The sequence below is a fragment of the Mauremys reevesii genome, linkage group 26 (assembly GCF_016161935.1).
Source record: "Mauremys reevesii isolate NIE-2019 linkage group 26, ASM1616193v1, whole genome shotgun sequence".
In the NCBI taxonomy this organism is placed as follows: Eukaryota; Metazoa; Chordata; order Testudines; family Geoemydidae; genus Mauremys; species Mauremys reevesii.
In genome coordinates this window covers 9,156,980-9,173,793 of record NC_052648.1, presented here as the reverse complement: position 1 = coordinate 9,173,793, position 16,814 = coordinate 9,156,980, and the positions used below count along the sequence as shown (strand labels likewise).

Sequence of the window (16,814 nt, the reverse complement as noted above, 5' to 3'; positions counted from 1 at the left end):
AGATTAGGGTTCAGTGGTAGCAGAAGCACATTCCCACCTTTCTTTGGCCCTTACCTGTTTCACTTTACCACTGTTTCTGAAAGGTCATGGAAAGGCCAATGAGCTGAAATGCCACTTCATTCAATTGAATGTTAAATACCATTGCACCGGACACGCGCTGCATGCAGTGACGTTGCAATGAGTAATGGATGAACAGGCAACGACTTGCCATCTTTTTTATGGTTATCACCATTTTAATAAAGTGGTGTGAATTACTTGAGAGGCTTTGTTGTTTAGTGATCTGAGTATTAGGAGTCATGGATAATTCCCAGCTCTGCCATAGACTCGCTATTGGGGATTTAGGCAAGCTCCTTCACGTGTTTATATATATATTTTATCCATCTGTAAAGCTGGTTTAATACCTCCTTCAGAGGAGTGTGTGAGGCTTAACTGAAGTTTGTAAAACCTCTGAGAGCCTCACAAAAGATGTTACAATAATTCAAATATTAGTCGTCGTCGTAGTGGTAACTGTTTTCAGTGGTTGCAGATTGTCCTTAAGAACGGTGGCTCTTGACTTTACGTTTTGCAGGAGGGAGAACTGCTGCCCTGTTCTGCCGCAATCTCTACCACAAAACGCTCCTCCCCTCCTGTCACTGGTGCTGCAGACCCACCCAACATTATTCACTGGTAACAGCTGTTTATTCCTAGGTCTATATAGTAACAGCCAAACAATATCTCAAATGGAAAATAGTTATTTTAAGCAATATAAGTAATCTTAACAGGTCATAAGGTAAGAGTCTTCTCTCTGAAGGAATCAGCTGTGTCATGTATTTGAGGACAAAGTTTAATTACCGTGGTGTTCCCGAATCTGCTCCGGGGCGGAGAGGCAGCCATTTTGCTGAAGAGATCTCATTTGGAATGCCTGACCATGTGGGGAGTGAACAGAGCTCATAGGCAGTTTCTTAAGCAGTCTTGATTCTGTTTTGAATTTTGGCTTAACAGTAATAAACCCCATTGTTTTCGTAGCTAAACAGTCAAGTTCAACTTTGGCTTCATGGTTCAGTGTTACAGCAGATGGGGAAACTGGTTTCCAATCTCACACCCTGTTCCACTCATCCCAATCAGTGTCACAAATGAGGTCCCTTTTCATCAAGATTGCTACCAGGAGCTGGAGACTTAGAGAATCGTATTGCAATTAAACAATTAGATTCTGATCTCACCAAAAGATTACACCAAAAGAATTCTGTTGATTTCAGTAGCGTTACTCGAGGTTTTTACTCCAGTGTAACCGAGATCAGAATCTGACCCCAAACCTTTAGATACAGACATGCTGCTCAGAGTTTTCTAATGGAGAAGTAGGCTTCTTATCTATAAAACTTCCAGGTGCTGGGCTGAGTCCCATGAGCGGAGTGTTCTTCTTTTAAAAAAGTGGGAGGACCCTAACTAAAAACAGAATAGGTTAACTTGAATATTTGTGTTTAGAAGATAGTTAAAACCCCAAATATGCATAGGGTGACCATATTTCCCTATACTGAATACGGGACACCTGGTAAATTACTCGTATTCAAGCAAGTTCAATGGCAATCAATCGTACAAACGTTCAAATTAACATCAAGTTGACTGAGCTCCTGTTAAAAGGAAATACTATATAGTTGGATTATTTTTATTTACCTTCTTATCTTTAAGGCTTTAGGGTTCATACGGGAAGGGGTGACACGCACACACGCGCACACACGCACACACACACACACACACACACACACACACACCCCTCTCTCACACAGTGGAGGTGACTGACCAACCCTCCCTGCCCAGCGCTCTCTGCCCTCCATGCCTGGCTGTGCCCCCAGGACGGACCCGCCTCTCCTGGTATCTGGCACCGCATCTTCCCAAGGCAACATATGGGCAAGGGGCATGCAGGGTCACATGCCCACCCTCCCCAGATTTCTGCCAGGGTTCACACCAGAATGTGGCCAGCAGCAGCCTTTCGGCATTGTGCAGGAGGGAAGGGACGGGAGCTGCTTCCAGGTGCATGGGAGGAGGAGGAAGGGAAGGGATGACCTGGCCCGTGTCTTTGCAGAGCTCGTCTCTTCGCCCCCGCCCCCTCAGCTTGTCCCCTCCTGCCCGCACAATGTTGAAAGGCAGCTAACATCTCCAGGCTGGCCACCGACACAACCCAGCCGCCTCCTGTGCCCTGGCTACAGCGCGGGCAGGAAGGGGTTAAGCCCTAAGGATTCATTGTGCACCAGGGCCCAGGGAACCTGACTTCAGGGGCTTCAGCGAACCCGACCAGAGAGGTGGCTCAGCAGAGGAGGGTGCCTAGGGGATGGAGCACTAGGTGAAGAGGGTGCTAAGTCCCTGCCCCAGGGGCTGCTGTGGAGCCTACAGATTTGGGGCGTAAACAGGCTGGAAATCGCTCCCCCTCCCCTGCCACTCCAGAGCTTAGCTGAGGGGCGGAGAGGTGCTGTGCAGGGCTTTGGCATATGCCAGGCTTGGCTCCTTCTGGCCACAGTAGTTATTTAACTTCGAGTCACAAGTTTAGGTCCACTGAAATGACTCAAATCCCTGTTTAACGGGTTAAGATAATAGCTATGTAAAATATATTACAATAGCTAGGCAGAAAACACAAAGCTTGCAAAATCCTTCATTTCAGCAACAGAGAGGGCTAAGCATTCCAAAATCTTCCCTTTATAAACCCGAAGAGAATAATTCCTACCCCAAGGAGGGTTCCATGTAGAAAAACAGTTGTCAGACAACAGTTCCTTTCTCTAAATTCTCTGTCTGTGGTTGGGCTGTGAAAGCATCATTAAATTAAAGGTGTGTTCAGACTCTTCAGTACAGTGCAAATCATCACAGTTCTGAAGAGCACCAACGCGGGTGTCTCTGAGGCTGTAATTAGTGCTTTCCCATCCGTTTGTCCTGTCCCAGTGAGGACCTGCTTGACCATCATTAGTTACCAATTGACAAGTCTTGCTGCAGTCTGATTGAGCAGAACTACTATCTTTAGACATCCCGGCTGTGTAATTATCATCCTCATTCCTATTGCCAAGCACTGGGTAAATCTAAAAAGAACTCCTAGCTTAATGAGGATACTTTAATTGAGTCATCCATGTGCAATGCTGAAAGAATCATAGAATCATAGAATTCAAGATCAGAAGGGACCATTATGATCATCTAGTCTGACCTCCTGCAAGATGCAGGCCACATAAGCCGATCCACCCACTCCTTAAGCAAGCGACCCCTGCCCCATGCTTCGGAGGAAGGCGAAAAACCTCCAGGGCCACTGCCAATCTACCCTGGAGGAAAATTCCTTCCCGACCCCAAATATGGCGGTCAGCTGAACCCCGAGCATGCGGGCAAGACTCTCCAGCCATACCCTCTGGAAAAAGGCTAACAATATCCTATCATTGACCCATTGTACTAATTACCAGTGTGGCACTTAATTGACCTATTGACTAAGCCCGTTATCCTATCATAGTATCAGAGGGGTAGCCGTGTTTGTTGCTCTTACAGATCCAGACTAAGAATCCTGTGGCACCTTATAGACTAACAGACGTTTTGCAGCATGAGCTTTCGTGGGTGAATACCCACTTCCTCATGCTGCGTTAGTCTATAAGGTGCCACAGGATTCTTTGTTGCTCTTACAGATCCAGACTAAGAATCCTGTGGCACCTTATAGACTAACAGACGTTTTGCAGCATGAGCTTTCGTGGGTGAATACTTGCATCCGAAGAAGTGGGTATTCACCCACGAAAGCTCATGCTGCAAAACGTCTGTTAGTCTATAAGGTGCCACAGGATTCTTTGTTGCTCTTACTTATCCTATCATACCATCTCCTCCATAAACTTATCTAGCTTAATCTTAAAGTCATGGAGGTCCTTCGCCCCCACTGTTTCCTTCGGAAGGCTGTTCCAGAATTGCACTCCTCTGATGGTTAGAAACCTTCGTCTAATTTCAAGCCTAAATTTCCTGACTGACAATTTATATCCGTTTGTCCTCATGTCCACATTAGCACTGAGCTGAAATAATTCCTCTCCTTCCCTGGTATTTATCCCTCTGATATATTTAAAGAGTGCAATCATATCTCCTCTTATCCTTCTTTTGGTTGAGGAGCTCGGTTTGTTTTCCTTAAGTCTCCTTTCATACGACAGGCTTTCCATTCCTCGGATCATTCTAGTGGCCCTTCTTTGTACCCGTTCCAGTTTGAAAGCTTAGGAGATCCTACAGAGCTGCACTGATCAGGCAGAGAAGAACTCCCAGCCATTCTTGCTCTTTCAAAATCTTGTGTAGGCTTAATTAGACTCGCAAAACTACCATGAAAATTAACTAGCCCAGGTATAAAATCCACCTTCTGCCATGGTGACTGAAGATAATTTGGGGGCATGGGGTAAAAGCCGGGGGGACCAGATTTTTCTCACCCTCTGGTGAGGGGTCAATTAGGATGGTTTTATCCAATTTGATGTGTAGAAATCTAACCCCTACAGTGAAGTTCTGTTGCTGTATAAAGCCAATTCAGATTGACGGGTAGAATGACTCCAAGATCTCTGTGGCATTCTATATAAATAACAGTTTGTATTCTGACACTTACCTCTTATTCTCCAGTTGCCATTGATCGCTTAAAGGACAGGTCTCACCGGAAACCACCCTGTAATTAAAATGAAAGAGTCTGTGACCTGAAATGTCAATTGCAATTTTAAAAAAGTAGTTAAATTGATATCAACTGTGACATTTTGAGTTCCCGGTTGAGGCAGGAGCTGAGAAGATCAGAACAGCTCCATTTTGAGTGAAGAGGTACATTTCAGCACCTCTGTGGCTCCAGAGTGCAGGCTGAAAGCCACAGGTGAGGGACCATGGAGGACCACCAGCCGAGAGCATTTCTCGCTACAACATTCAACTCCTGGAGTGATATCTTGGCCCCACTGAAGTCAGTTGGAGTTTTGCCATTGACTTCAGTGGGGCTGGGATTTCCTCTTTGGTGCTTTAAAGCACAGTGATGAGCATGTTATAAATTCTGATACAGAAAGAAACCTTCACTCCGTCACTACAAAGGGTCATGTCTGGCTACCACTGAAGTCAATGGTAATATTTCCATTGGTTTCCATTATTAAATGTAGATTTGGCTCAAAGTATTTTGACTTGGATAATCCGTTAGCTGCCTGTGAATAAGGTTTTATGACTAGATTGAACGCAAGGCTGAAATGGGCCTCGGCTGCAAGATTTTAAATGTAGATGTCACTGAACAGTATTTTGAGACGCATGATACCATATTTTCCCCAGAGATAAGTGCCGTGTTCAAACAAATCTTGTAAAAGGGATCCTGGACTCTTGATTGCTTTCAAAGTTTGGGGTATAAACCCTCATCTCCAGGAGTTCAGCAAGATTTGAAAATAACATGTACACCTCTGAATGTGAAATTAGGTTCTTAATATGCTTATTCAGCAAAGTAAATCCATGCGAAATTGGCATCTGGGATTAGACAGAAGTTATCACGCACATTTATGATCCACAAACCATTAGCACTGTCAAATGTTTCACTGAAGCCTAAAAGTAAATTGCAATGCTTGTGTGCCATCTCCATTAAATATCTGACATCTATAGATTTTAATGTTCTGCTTGCAGGGGAAACTCCAAGTATCATTATTATGGGATCCGTCTAAAGCCAGAATCTCCACTGAATCACTTACAGGAAGACACCCAGTATATGGCGATGAGGCAACAGCCCATTCACCAGAAACAAAGGTATGTGCCCACGGCTTCTCAGACCTGCTAGTTGTGGCAAAGGAAGCTGCGAGGAGCAAAACACTGGGCCCCACCTCAAACATCAGCAGCAGGAGCTTGAGACTTTTAGTGTTGATTATTTGCAAAGGGACCATACGCTGAGGGATAGCGCATGGCATAAATTAAGAACCTTGTGTAATTTAGTGATAAGGTAAAGTACATGCTATAGGGCAAGAGGAAGGCACTGTACTTAACAGAGCTTGAAGTGGCTGATACTGAACAAGGATAAAGAAGGGTCAAGGAGAAATTCTGATTCCACAAACTATTCCTCTTTGCCTTTTTTTGTGCAGCAAAGGCTTGGACTTGGGCTGCCTGTTGCTATGGTGAACACTAGAATATCCTTTTCACTGTATCCCAGTGACTCACCATTTTTAAGACCTCAGCTGTACAGTTATTTGTGTTTAGCCAATGGAAGGGGTCTTGTTTTTCTTTTCATAGACCAGCTAGTGCAAGAGGTTCAGATGGGGCCCAATCAGACTCGCATCTGGTAATTCTGGGTAAAATTAAATGAAGGTCATGATGCAAAGCAACTCTTGAATTGCCTCTTGGCAGCTTCAGCGCTCTTGCTTCTGGTTGGAGTGAAGGCATGGAAAAATCTCAACTTTTTTAGTTCCCAAACAGCAAAAAAAAAAAAAAAAAAAAAGCTCTGCTGCTTATTCGCTGTCTGACCTTGAGCAAATCACGTAACTTTTCTCTCAGCCCCGGTTTCCCTGTCTATAAAATGGGGAGGATGATACTTATCTCAGATGGATGATGTGAGGTTTCATGAATATATGTATATAAAGCATTTGGAGAAGGTGCTATAGAGACACGAAATATTTTTATTGTTGTTTACATCCTATTTTTGCCTGATGCTTCCATAGTGTTTTTGAATATTGGTATCAGGCCTCATCTGCAGTGAAATCTTGCTGCTATTAAAGAACAGTGCTTTTACTTGGTTTAAAAAAAAACCTGTGTGTAAAACAGTGTTATTTATCTAGAACACTTTTTAAAACCATTAACCTCCCAGTGTTTGGTTCGCTGTTAGGAACAGGCTTGTGAAACCACACTTAAACATTGTTTAAAACGCAATTATAAATAAGTGGTAAAGCTCTAATGCAGGCAGCCATTAGACTTTTACTGGTACTGCCTCACTTCTTTAATGGCTCACCCTAACATTTATTGCATGTCTGATATGTTAGGAGCGGTGGGGAGGGCCAGCTATCAGTTTACACAGCCCATTTGTAATATGAAGAAGTTAATGTGCTTCATATTCGGGCTTGTAAATGGCATCCCAGGCACTTAAGCCACATTCCTGATTGACCCTGAGAGGTACAGTAAAAGCAGCTAGTGCAATTAAAATAAAAATACATATCCGAGCCCCAGTCCCTTCACTGGAGCCAAATGGTTGTTTTCATTTTAGCATTCCCCCTCGGGCCCCGTAAGTAAATGTAGGCAAACCATGAATGCACCTGACGCAAACTGGGACATCCGTTTCACGTCCGCACAGTGTAGCAATAAGACGTTAGGCCACCAAACAAGGTTGGCTTCCCCATGCCAATGTGAAATTGATTGGTCGTAGGCCATTCCTTGTGGGATTTGTCATCGTCACCAAGCCCTCCACCACAACTTGCTTTGATTGCCTCCTTCCCTCACTAGCAATCAGCAGACAAGCCAAGAATCAAATAGAACATGGAACTGAATTACCCACAAGCCCTAGTGGCTGTTTCTCCGGGGTCAGGGCTGAGGGGGGAGCATCTACTCTTCTGCTTGTACTCCATGGATAAGAAGACTCCAGGCCCCAGGGCAGTCAAACTAGAGACATCCACCTGTTCTACGTTCTCTTCAACCTCTAACAATTAAAACAAGCAGATACAACGCTTCTCTGCGGTTAGTCAGGAAATGGCCACTACTATTATTTATTATTTGTGTTGGAGTAGCACCTAGGAGCCCCACTCTGCTAGTCACCATACAATTGTGTATCATTTTGTTTTAAATGCAGAGCAATATAAATGACACTGCTGCCTTCCTGTTATTAACTCTGTGTAGAAACAAGCTGCATTTGATGCCACTTACACAATCTATTTACCTCTTTGGGATTATTTGAGATGGATAATTTGGCCAAATTTTATATTAAGAATACGTTTATAAAGGCTTAATAAATGCTGGATAGAGGTCATATTCATATCACATATATGAATACAGGTTTGTCGCATCTTACGCACATTTAACATGTGCGATTTCAGCTTTACGCGGTCAGCAAAAACAAAACAAAAGAGAAAAATAACAATTTCAATACTGTACCTGTAGTGCGGGCGATTCCGCCCGCCATTACACTCAATGTAATTTTGACTATACGTGATTTTCACTTTACACGCTGACTGCGGAACGTAACCCCAGTGTAAGATGCGACAGACCTGTAATATGTGTTATAGTTACAAGCACATCAGCAGAAGGTTTGCAAACCCCGTGGTTATAAACCACCTGTTGATCTAACAATTGCTTAACCATTTATTAAAACAATTATTTATAGTTTATTAACCCTTTATAAGCTATTTATAAATGTACGCTGACATATTAAGTGACTTGTTTGTTGGTTTAATGCAGAAGTGTTATACTGGTATACGACTGTGCCAGATACCTCTTTCACTGTGTGTGTGTTTGCACATTTTAAATGTGCATACTACCAAGCTGTAGTTTGAGGGTTTTTTATATTCCTAGGTATAGACCTGCACAGAAGATGGATGGCATAAGGGAGAGTGGATCCAACAGTAGCCTGCACACTACTCCAGAACAGTCAGTTGCAGCTCAAAGTCAACACCATCAGCAGTTTATAGGTGAGGAAATTCAACTCAAATTCCATGCTTCCTTTCAGTTTTCTCATTTCTAGGAAATGCTACTGATTTCTAACTTGAAAAGGCTTCACAACCCTGCTTAGCAGACCCAATCTATTGCCGTTCCAGGTGTCTGTTTATTTTCAACATTTGCCAAAGATATCCTAATAAGTACTTAATATACCGTACCTTTTTTATTTTTACATTTGCAACTTCCCTCACTAACCCTATTACACCCACAATCTGCACAGCTTTCCTCAGTCATGCTGCAAAGAGGTCATGTGTTGCATGCTTCGGTTCTTAAAAATATATTACTTAGAAACAGCCAGCTTTCCTTGAAAATTCTCCCTGCAATCTTAAGATTCTACCTCTGCTGATTTGTGTGGGACTTCCCAGGGTGGGAAGCACTACAACCAGAAAAATGGAGCCCTTAACTAGTGATTTTTTTAAATTTATATTTGCTTGCAGCTAGGTTTCCCATTCATTGAACTTTTCAGAGCCTCAGAAAGGCTCCGGTTTAAGATGAGTTAGGGGGCAAAGGTTAAGATTAATTTTATTGGAAGTCTTTATCCTGTCCTTAGTGTTGATGTTATGGCATTCAAATCAATAAGCTCCACCTTCTCTTTTGGATTTGGGGGATAGCTCAGTGGTTTGAGCATTGGCCTGCTAAACCCAGGGTTGAGAGTTCAATCCTTGAGAGGGCCATTTAGGGATCTGGGGCAAAAATCTGTCTGGGGATTGGTCCTGCTTTGAGCAGGGGGTTGGACTAGATGACCTCCTGAGGTCCCTTCCAACCCTGAGATTCTATGCTTCCATTCTTCTTGATAATGGAAAAACTTGCAGCCCTGCAGAACAAGGGTAACAAAAGTCTTAGTTCTAGCTCTTTCTGTGAGGATGACTATAATGAGAGAGGCGAGCCTCCAAGATGGTAGATTTGTTATGATTGCAATGCATACACACCTGATAGAAGCATGCACCTTGCACTGTCCCTTGCAAAGTTTGCATTCAATTCTTGGGGAAGCTCATATTTCCTATGACAAAGACATACCATTCAAGTCCAACTACTCTGGGTGAGGTTCATGTTCAGCAATGCAACGCATCTATTACAGCAAAACCTTAAGTAACCATTCAAGAGATCAACAAATATTTACTGCTTAATGGAGGTGGCCTTCTAATAATGGTGAATCCGAACTGTACGCTGTATACTTTGGGCAATCTTTTAAGAGGGGAGATTGCCTAATAAGGCTGGCCTCCAATATATAGATTTTCGCATGTATGGGAGAACTGGATGCAAGACACACTGCCTACTAGTTGCCACAGTTCACCGCATTTTTTCTATTTAAGGAAGACTGTGTTAAGAACTTGCTGGATACCAGCTCCTCCTTCAAAGGAACCTAAGAGGAATGAAAGTGGATACAAACAAGTGGGACCAACAGTTTACCCAATTACTTCCCAGTCCAACCTGTAGGTGTGGGGTTGAGGTTTTTTCCTCCAGTGTTTCTGAGTAATGACACACAAGAACATGGACATCTCTGAGCAGTCTCTAAAATGCAGTTGTACCTGTTATGTCTGCCATCCAATTAAATTTTCCATTGTACTCTCAAAATACCAAAAGGATATAATTCAGACTTCAGAGAAAATCTAATGGGAATGCACATTATAGTGGTACAAAGCATTCGTGTTTCTTTCCTCCTAGTTGCAATAAAAACATTTTCTTTTCTACAATGAATAATTGGACAGTGGTGGTCTTTTTTGGAAGTGACATGTTGAAGTATTGGACAATTGGTCTCAATTCACTAATCTCATTGTTAGTTATCTGAAATATGAAATGTAGCAACCGGCTGCTGCAAAATTGCACTTAATTCATAGTCTTATAAAACTATGAATGCCTGTTAAAGTTTGCCATCTTTCCCAACTTTTCTCCTAGATGTAACCCATGTCTTTCCTGATTTCCCGGCACCTGATCTAGGAAATGTCCTCTTACAAGAGGGGGTCACCATGAATGATGTCAAGATGCTACAGCTTCTTTACAGACGACACTGTGAGGTAACTATATAGACTCTGTTTGTTTGATCTAGGATCTGATTCCATAGTGTGCGCTTTCTACCCCAGTCCTGCTCTCTTGAGGAGTGGGTTCTGAACAGGAATGTTTCTGATAGGCTTGATAGCATAGTTCAAGTTATTTCCTCCCTGTGTGCTCTGCTTATATTCTCTGTGTTAAAACAACACATTGTAGATTGTTCTATTTTGCATCTAATCTAATCCAGTTGGTAGGGTATTCCACTTAACAAAGAAGCTGTGTGACTGAATGTTATCAGAGCATCTTATGAGCTGTCATCTTTAATTCTTAGGCAACTTTGGATGTTGTAATGAACCTTCAGTTTCATTACATTGAGAAGCTGTGGCAGTCCTTCTGGAGTTCTAAAACAACATCTAGTGATGGCTCTACCACTGTGCCTTCCAGGTAAATGGTTACACACTCACCCTTGCTAATCTTTGCATCACCTAAGTTTTACTAGTGTTTTACCTTAGAGATCATGAGTGATACTGTTTTCAGCTTCACGATTGTATTGATCTGTAAGAGTTCAGGATGTTAACTACCTACCAGGAGAGGACCCTATTTTAGGAATAGAGTTAGAAGTATACTATTGTAATTATATACCAGATGCAGAGGATTTTAGTACCTGTTTATTTGATGTGCTGTCACCTTTAATTACAAATACTAATCTAAAACATGTGTTATTTTGACTAACGGGAATGGGTCACTGCTTTTATAGAAGCCCGGTATAAGCAGACATTTAGAACTGCATGCCGTTGAATGTTGTTACAGAATGAGATCAGAGAAAGCCAATAAGAACGTAATGACGTTCAGATAAACCGGAACTCATTCTTAATCAAATTGCCATAAAAATTAAAAAAAAAAAAAGCCTTGTGTTCTGGGGCAGATAATGACAAAATGTGCTGTTTTGGTCTTTTAATTGTATTCTTGCCTGGTTCTCTGTTATTTCCTATTCTTCCCTGTTTATGCGTTAATAACCTGCCGCCAAGGGACAGTGAGTGAAAATAAAGGAAACTGAAATAGTTGGAATGGTAATGAAAGTCTAAATAGTATCCACTTTCACTGACTGTATATAAGGATTTCAGGTCTTAATGTTTTATACTCAGCGAAAGGACTAAAAATTTGGGAAATGGGGAGAAAAATCTCATTTTTTTTTTTTTTTAAATTTCAATGACATCCGTGTGATTGTCATAGAATATCAGGGTTGGAAGGGACCTCAGGAGGTCATCTAGTCCAACCCCCTGCTCAAAGCAGGACCAATCCCCAGGCAGATTTTTGCCCCAGATCCCTAAATGGCCCCCTGAAGGATTGAACTTACAACACAGGGTTTAGCATGCCAATGCTCAAATCACTGAGCTCTCCCAAATCCCCTCATTCTCCTAATAATAAAATTCTAACCCGATTATCCTTAGATACTGCCCGATGGATGGATCGCTGCAAAGAAACACTCTAACTGCAAGTTTCTTTTCAGATGTTTAGTTTAGGGAGCTAGAGATAGGGAAGGGGTTGGGGTACAGGAGGGGGTGCACAGTGCGGGAGGGGACTCAGGGAAGTGGTGCAGGGAGGGGTGCGGAGTGTGGGAGGGGGCTCAGGGCAGGGGGTTGGGATGCAGGAGGGGTGCAAGGTACAGCAGGGGAGCTCAGGGCAGGAAGGGTGCGGGGTATGGCAGGGGACTGGGGTGCAGGCAGGGGGCTCAGGGCAGGGAGCTGGGGTGCAGGAATGGCTCAGGGTGTAGGCTCTGGCCCGGTGACACTTACTGGAGTGGCTCCGGGGTGGCAGCGGTGCACACCGGGCCAGGGCAGGTTCCCTCAGCCTCTCCTCATAAGTCATGTGCCGCAGCCCCCTAATCATTTTTATTGCCCTCCACTGAACTCTCTCCAATTTTTCTACATCCTTTCTGTAGTGGAGGGCCCAAAACTGGACGCAATACTCCAGATGTGGCCTCACCAGTGCCGAATACAGGAGAATAATCTCTTCCCTCAATCTGCTGGCAATGCTCCTACTAATGCAGCCCAGTATGCCGTTAGCCTTCTTGGCAACGAGGGCACACTGTTTACTCATATCCAGCTTCTTGTCCACTGCAATCCCTAGGTCCTTTTCTGCAGAACTGCCGCTTAACCAGTTGGTCCCCAGCCTGTAGCAGTGGATGGGATTCTTCTGTCCTAGGTGCAGGACTCTGCACTTCTGCTTGTTGAACCTCATCAGATTTCTTTTGGCCCAATCCTCTAATTTGTCTAGGTCACTCTGGACCCTATCCCTACCCTCCAGTGTATCTACCTCTCCCTCCAGCTTAGTGTCATCTGCTTAATAAATGATCCAGCACTCACCATAGCTCCTCTCCCACTAGCAAGCAAGTGGGACAGAGTCTTGAACATATGCCCAGCCCTGGCCCCTGATCCAGGTGTGGGGCAGGCAGGCTCAGCCTGGCAGGATCCAAGTGTGAAGGGCTTAGTGTGGGGGGGATCCAGATGTGGAATGAGAGAGTTCTGTGTGGGGCAATCTGGGTGCGGACAGCTGGGGGCAGATCTGGATGCACAGGGGCTCATTGGGGCTCTGGGTGCAGGGGAAATGAGACTCTGTGAGGGGTCCAGGTGAAGATGATTGGGGCTCAGCCAGGGCATCCTCAGCCCCCTAGTGCAGTGATTTCCTCCTCATCTGCTGCTCCAGGCGCCTGAAATGATGTGACCGCGCCACTGGGGTGGGACTCGTGACCACTCTTGCAGCTGCCCTTTGCTTCCCACCAGAAAGTCATTTTTCTAACTCTATTCCTAAAATAGGGTCTTGTAATTATGAGCAAGATAATGTACGGTTTCCAGGGTGCCATCTCAGGAGAAATAAAGTTACTTAGAAATACTAAAAAGAAGAGTAAAGACCCTTCTGCCCATGTATAAAGAGATATTGAGGCAAGTTAAATTGACCTCATTCACTTGAAAACAATGCTGTGTCCTTGTCACAGCATGGGACTGGCTTTTCCTCCATGAAACTGTTTTCAGTATTTAGTATCAGACAGAGCTGGCTCCAGACCCCAGCGCGCCAAGCGCGCGCTTGGGGCGGCATTTTGCCAGGAGGGCGGCAGGCGGCTCCGGTGGACCTCCCGCAGGCATGCCTGCGGAGGGTCCGCTGGTCCCACGGCTTCGGTGGACCTCCCGCAGGCATGCCTGCGGAGGAGGGTCTGCTGGTCCCACGGCTTCGGTGGACCTCTCGCAGGCATGACTGCGGAGGAGGGTCCGCTGGTCCCGCGGCTCCGGTGGACCTCCCGCAGGCGTGCCTGCGGATGCTCCTCCAGAGCCGCGGGACCAGCAGACCATCTGCAGGCACGTCTGCAAGAGGTCCCCCAGAGCTGCGGGACCGGCGAGCGCCAGCGCGCCCCCCCGCGGCGTGCCGCCGTGCTTGGGGCAGCGGAATTCCTAGAGCCGCCCCTGGTATCAGAGGGGTAACTGTGTTAGTCTGGATCTGTAAAAAGTGACAAAGAGTCCTGTGGCACCTTATAGACTAACAGAAGTATTGGAGCATGAGCTTTCATGGGTGAATACTGCGTCTGACGAAGTGGGTATTCACCCACGAAAGCTTATGCTCCAATACTTCTGTTAGTCTATAAGGTGCCACAGGACTCTTTGTTGCTTTTTTCACTATTTGTTTCCTGGGCAAATTTGGCACTGCTCGTATACAATACCGGGCAATACAACATGTCACAGCAGTCCGCTCAGTGGCAATGTGATAGTTAAAAGGAGTAGGTTGGACAGCAGAAAGGAGAGGTGTGGATGTCTGGGAATGGCCAGTCTCACTGTGAGGAACCGGATAAGCCCTTGCTTGTTGAACGGAGTGAAAAAAAATTGGGTTTTGAGCTGTATTTGTTTTAGAAAGAGGGGAATGGGGAATCACTGAGCCGGAAGGTGGCAGGCAACCGTTGTGGGTAGTTGAGTTGATGGCAATGAAGGACCAGCCTCTGAGAGAGGACTGGAGGAATGAGATGAGGTCCAGATGAGCCAAATGGGGTGTGTGGATAGGAGGTGAGATGCTGGTCAGAACTAGCAGAGACATGATACAGAGAGCTGAGCTCCCAGAGCTGATGAAGTCCCTACAGATGATCAAGCACCACTTCCTAAGAGGGACTCCAGAGTTTGTCTTTCACTAAAACCCCAAATGTGTTATTCTAATGAGAACTATGGAACAACTGTACGTGCATAAAGTGAAATGTGCCGTTAACACTACGTTACTCTTTGCCACGTAGTGAAGAAGAACACGAAGGGGTCATCCCAAAGGACAAGCTCATCACTCTGTGTAAATACGATCCTATCCTGAAATGGATGAGAAGCTGCGATCACATCCTGTATCAGGCCCTGGTAGAGATCCTCATCCCTGACGTGCTGAGGCCGGTGCCTGGTAAGTATGTTGTGAAGTGATCAGAATGGCATGGGGAGCCCTGACTCCTGCCCAACTTTCTTCTTTCTTGTGTGTGTTTTTTTTTTTTTTTTTTACTGTTTCACTCCATATTGTGCAATAGAAATAGATGGTTCACTGAAGTTGGCTACCACTTGCCATAAAGGCTAGTGTGGACGGGTTTTATTTTGTATTCGAGCTTGTATGTTATGGCAACAGTCGTCTCCTCTATATGGAATGATTCCCATTTGGGCATCGTATCATGGCTCCTGGATGCCTAGATGTATTTTTCCATCTTTTAAAAATTCAGTTAATCACATTATCACAGCCTCAGGCTTTGGCCAGGAACCAAGTTGGAAAATGTAGGCTTAATACACATAGAATGTATTTAAGCATAATTAATCTGTGCTGAATGCTTCCTTAGAGATGTGTGTCTTTCTGTTGTCCCATCATTCTGGCCCATACTGCACATTATGGATTTTTTTCTCTCTCTGTATATATTGACGCTGGTTTGGGAGATTAGCACAGGATGCAGAGGCTTTTACCCCCAAGGCTCTGATTCAGCAATCACTGAAAGCAATGAGAGTGAAGCACGTGCTTATGTGCTTTGCTGGATCAATCCCTCATTCACTAGCTCAGACTCTGTCCCGGTGAATAGTGACCGAAAGGTGCTGCCAGCCCCTGTCTCCTTGGTGAGCTAATGGCATCAGTGCAGTCCCTAGTGGCAGAAAACCACCACTGTGTGCCCTTCTGTTGGCAGGAGAGGAAGGATGGTCTGGAGGCTTGTGTCCTAAGCTGAGACTTGGGAAACATGAGTTCAGCTCCCAGCTTTGCCACAGACTTCCTGTGTGACCTTGGGAAAGTCACTTGAAGCCAGCTTTTTAAAGGTATTTAGGTGACTAATTCCCATTGAAATGAGAGTGAGTTAAATATCTTTTGGGCCTTTTGTCTCTCTGTGCCTCGGTCCCCCTTCTGTAAAATGGGGATAATAGGACTTGCCTACCTCTGAGGGCGGTGAGGATAAATACACAAACCATTGTGAGATGCTCAAATACTACCATAGTGGGGGCCAGGTAAGTACTTGAAGTGTTCGGTTTTAATGGAAGAGGCAAGGACCGAGTGGGTGATAAATGGCCTCTGTATAGGTGGGGTTGTATATATCAGGATTGTTATCTAGGTGGCATGGCGAAGACTCTTTCTGTCACTGCCTGGCTTTGTCCGGGAATGAACAAGAAGGTTTGCTTCTTTAGAATTGCCAGGCCTGCCCCATTCACAACATTACATTGACTGAAAATGAAAACTTGTTTTTTAAATGCCTCTTCCCTGTTTGTGATTTCTGTTGTTCACCATAAACCCAGCAAAAATATATTAAAAAATGTTTTTTTGCTATTGTGACCTAGTAAATAAAAAGGAACAAGTGAAACTTGCTTTGATGCATAAACAACCAAAAAGGCACTGTAACAATGTAGCTTTACAATGGAGACGAGGCTAAACGTTTGCAAACCTGGGTACACAAAGTTGGGCTCTGAACTCCATATTTAGGCAACTAAATAAAAGTGACCTAGTTTTTGGCGATGCCGAGAATCTGCAGCTTCCATTCACTTCACATCTCTGAACACTGGGCTACTTTTGTTTAGTTGCCTCAATATGGATTTAACAGCCTGCCTTCAGGCACCCGGCTTTGAAAATGTTAACCAAGATCCTCAGTAAAAGCCTGACTCCACAAGTACCTATAGCACGGAAGCTTAATTGTCCTTATTGGTCCATTCTGGACAGAGAATGGACTCTGATGCTGGGCCTTATTG

The 16,814-nt window shown here is 44.5% G+C and overlaps 1 protein-coding gene across 5 annotated transcripts in view; it reads left to right on the top strand.

The window, feature by feature from the left end:
* The window catches only part of RFX2 (regulatory factor X2), a 96,007-nt gene that overhangs the window by 65,647 nt on the left and 13,546 nt on the right, over nt 1-16,814 (top strand). For all 5 annotated transcript variants that reach the window (XM_039515798.1, XM_039515797.1, XM_039515799.1 and 2 more), the window contains exons 8-12: nt 5,599-5,718; nt 8,458-8,573; nt 10,498-10,616; nt 10,922-11,034; nt 14,861-15,012. In XM_039515798.1, coding sequence (XP_039371732.1) covers nt 5,599-5,718; nt 8,458-8,573; nt 10,498-10,616; nt 10,922-11,034; nt 14,861-15,012 — 620 coding nt within the window. The remainder of the gene's footprint in view (nt 1-5,598; nt 5,719-8,457; nt 8,574-10,497; nt 10,617-10,921; nt 11,035-14,860; nt 15,013-16,814) is intronic.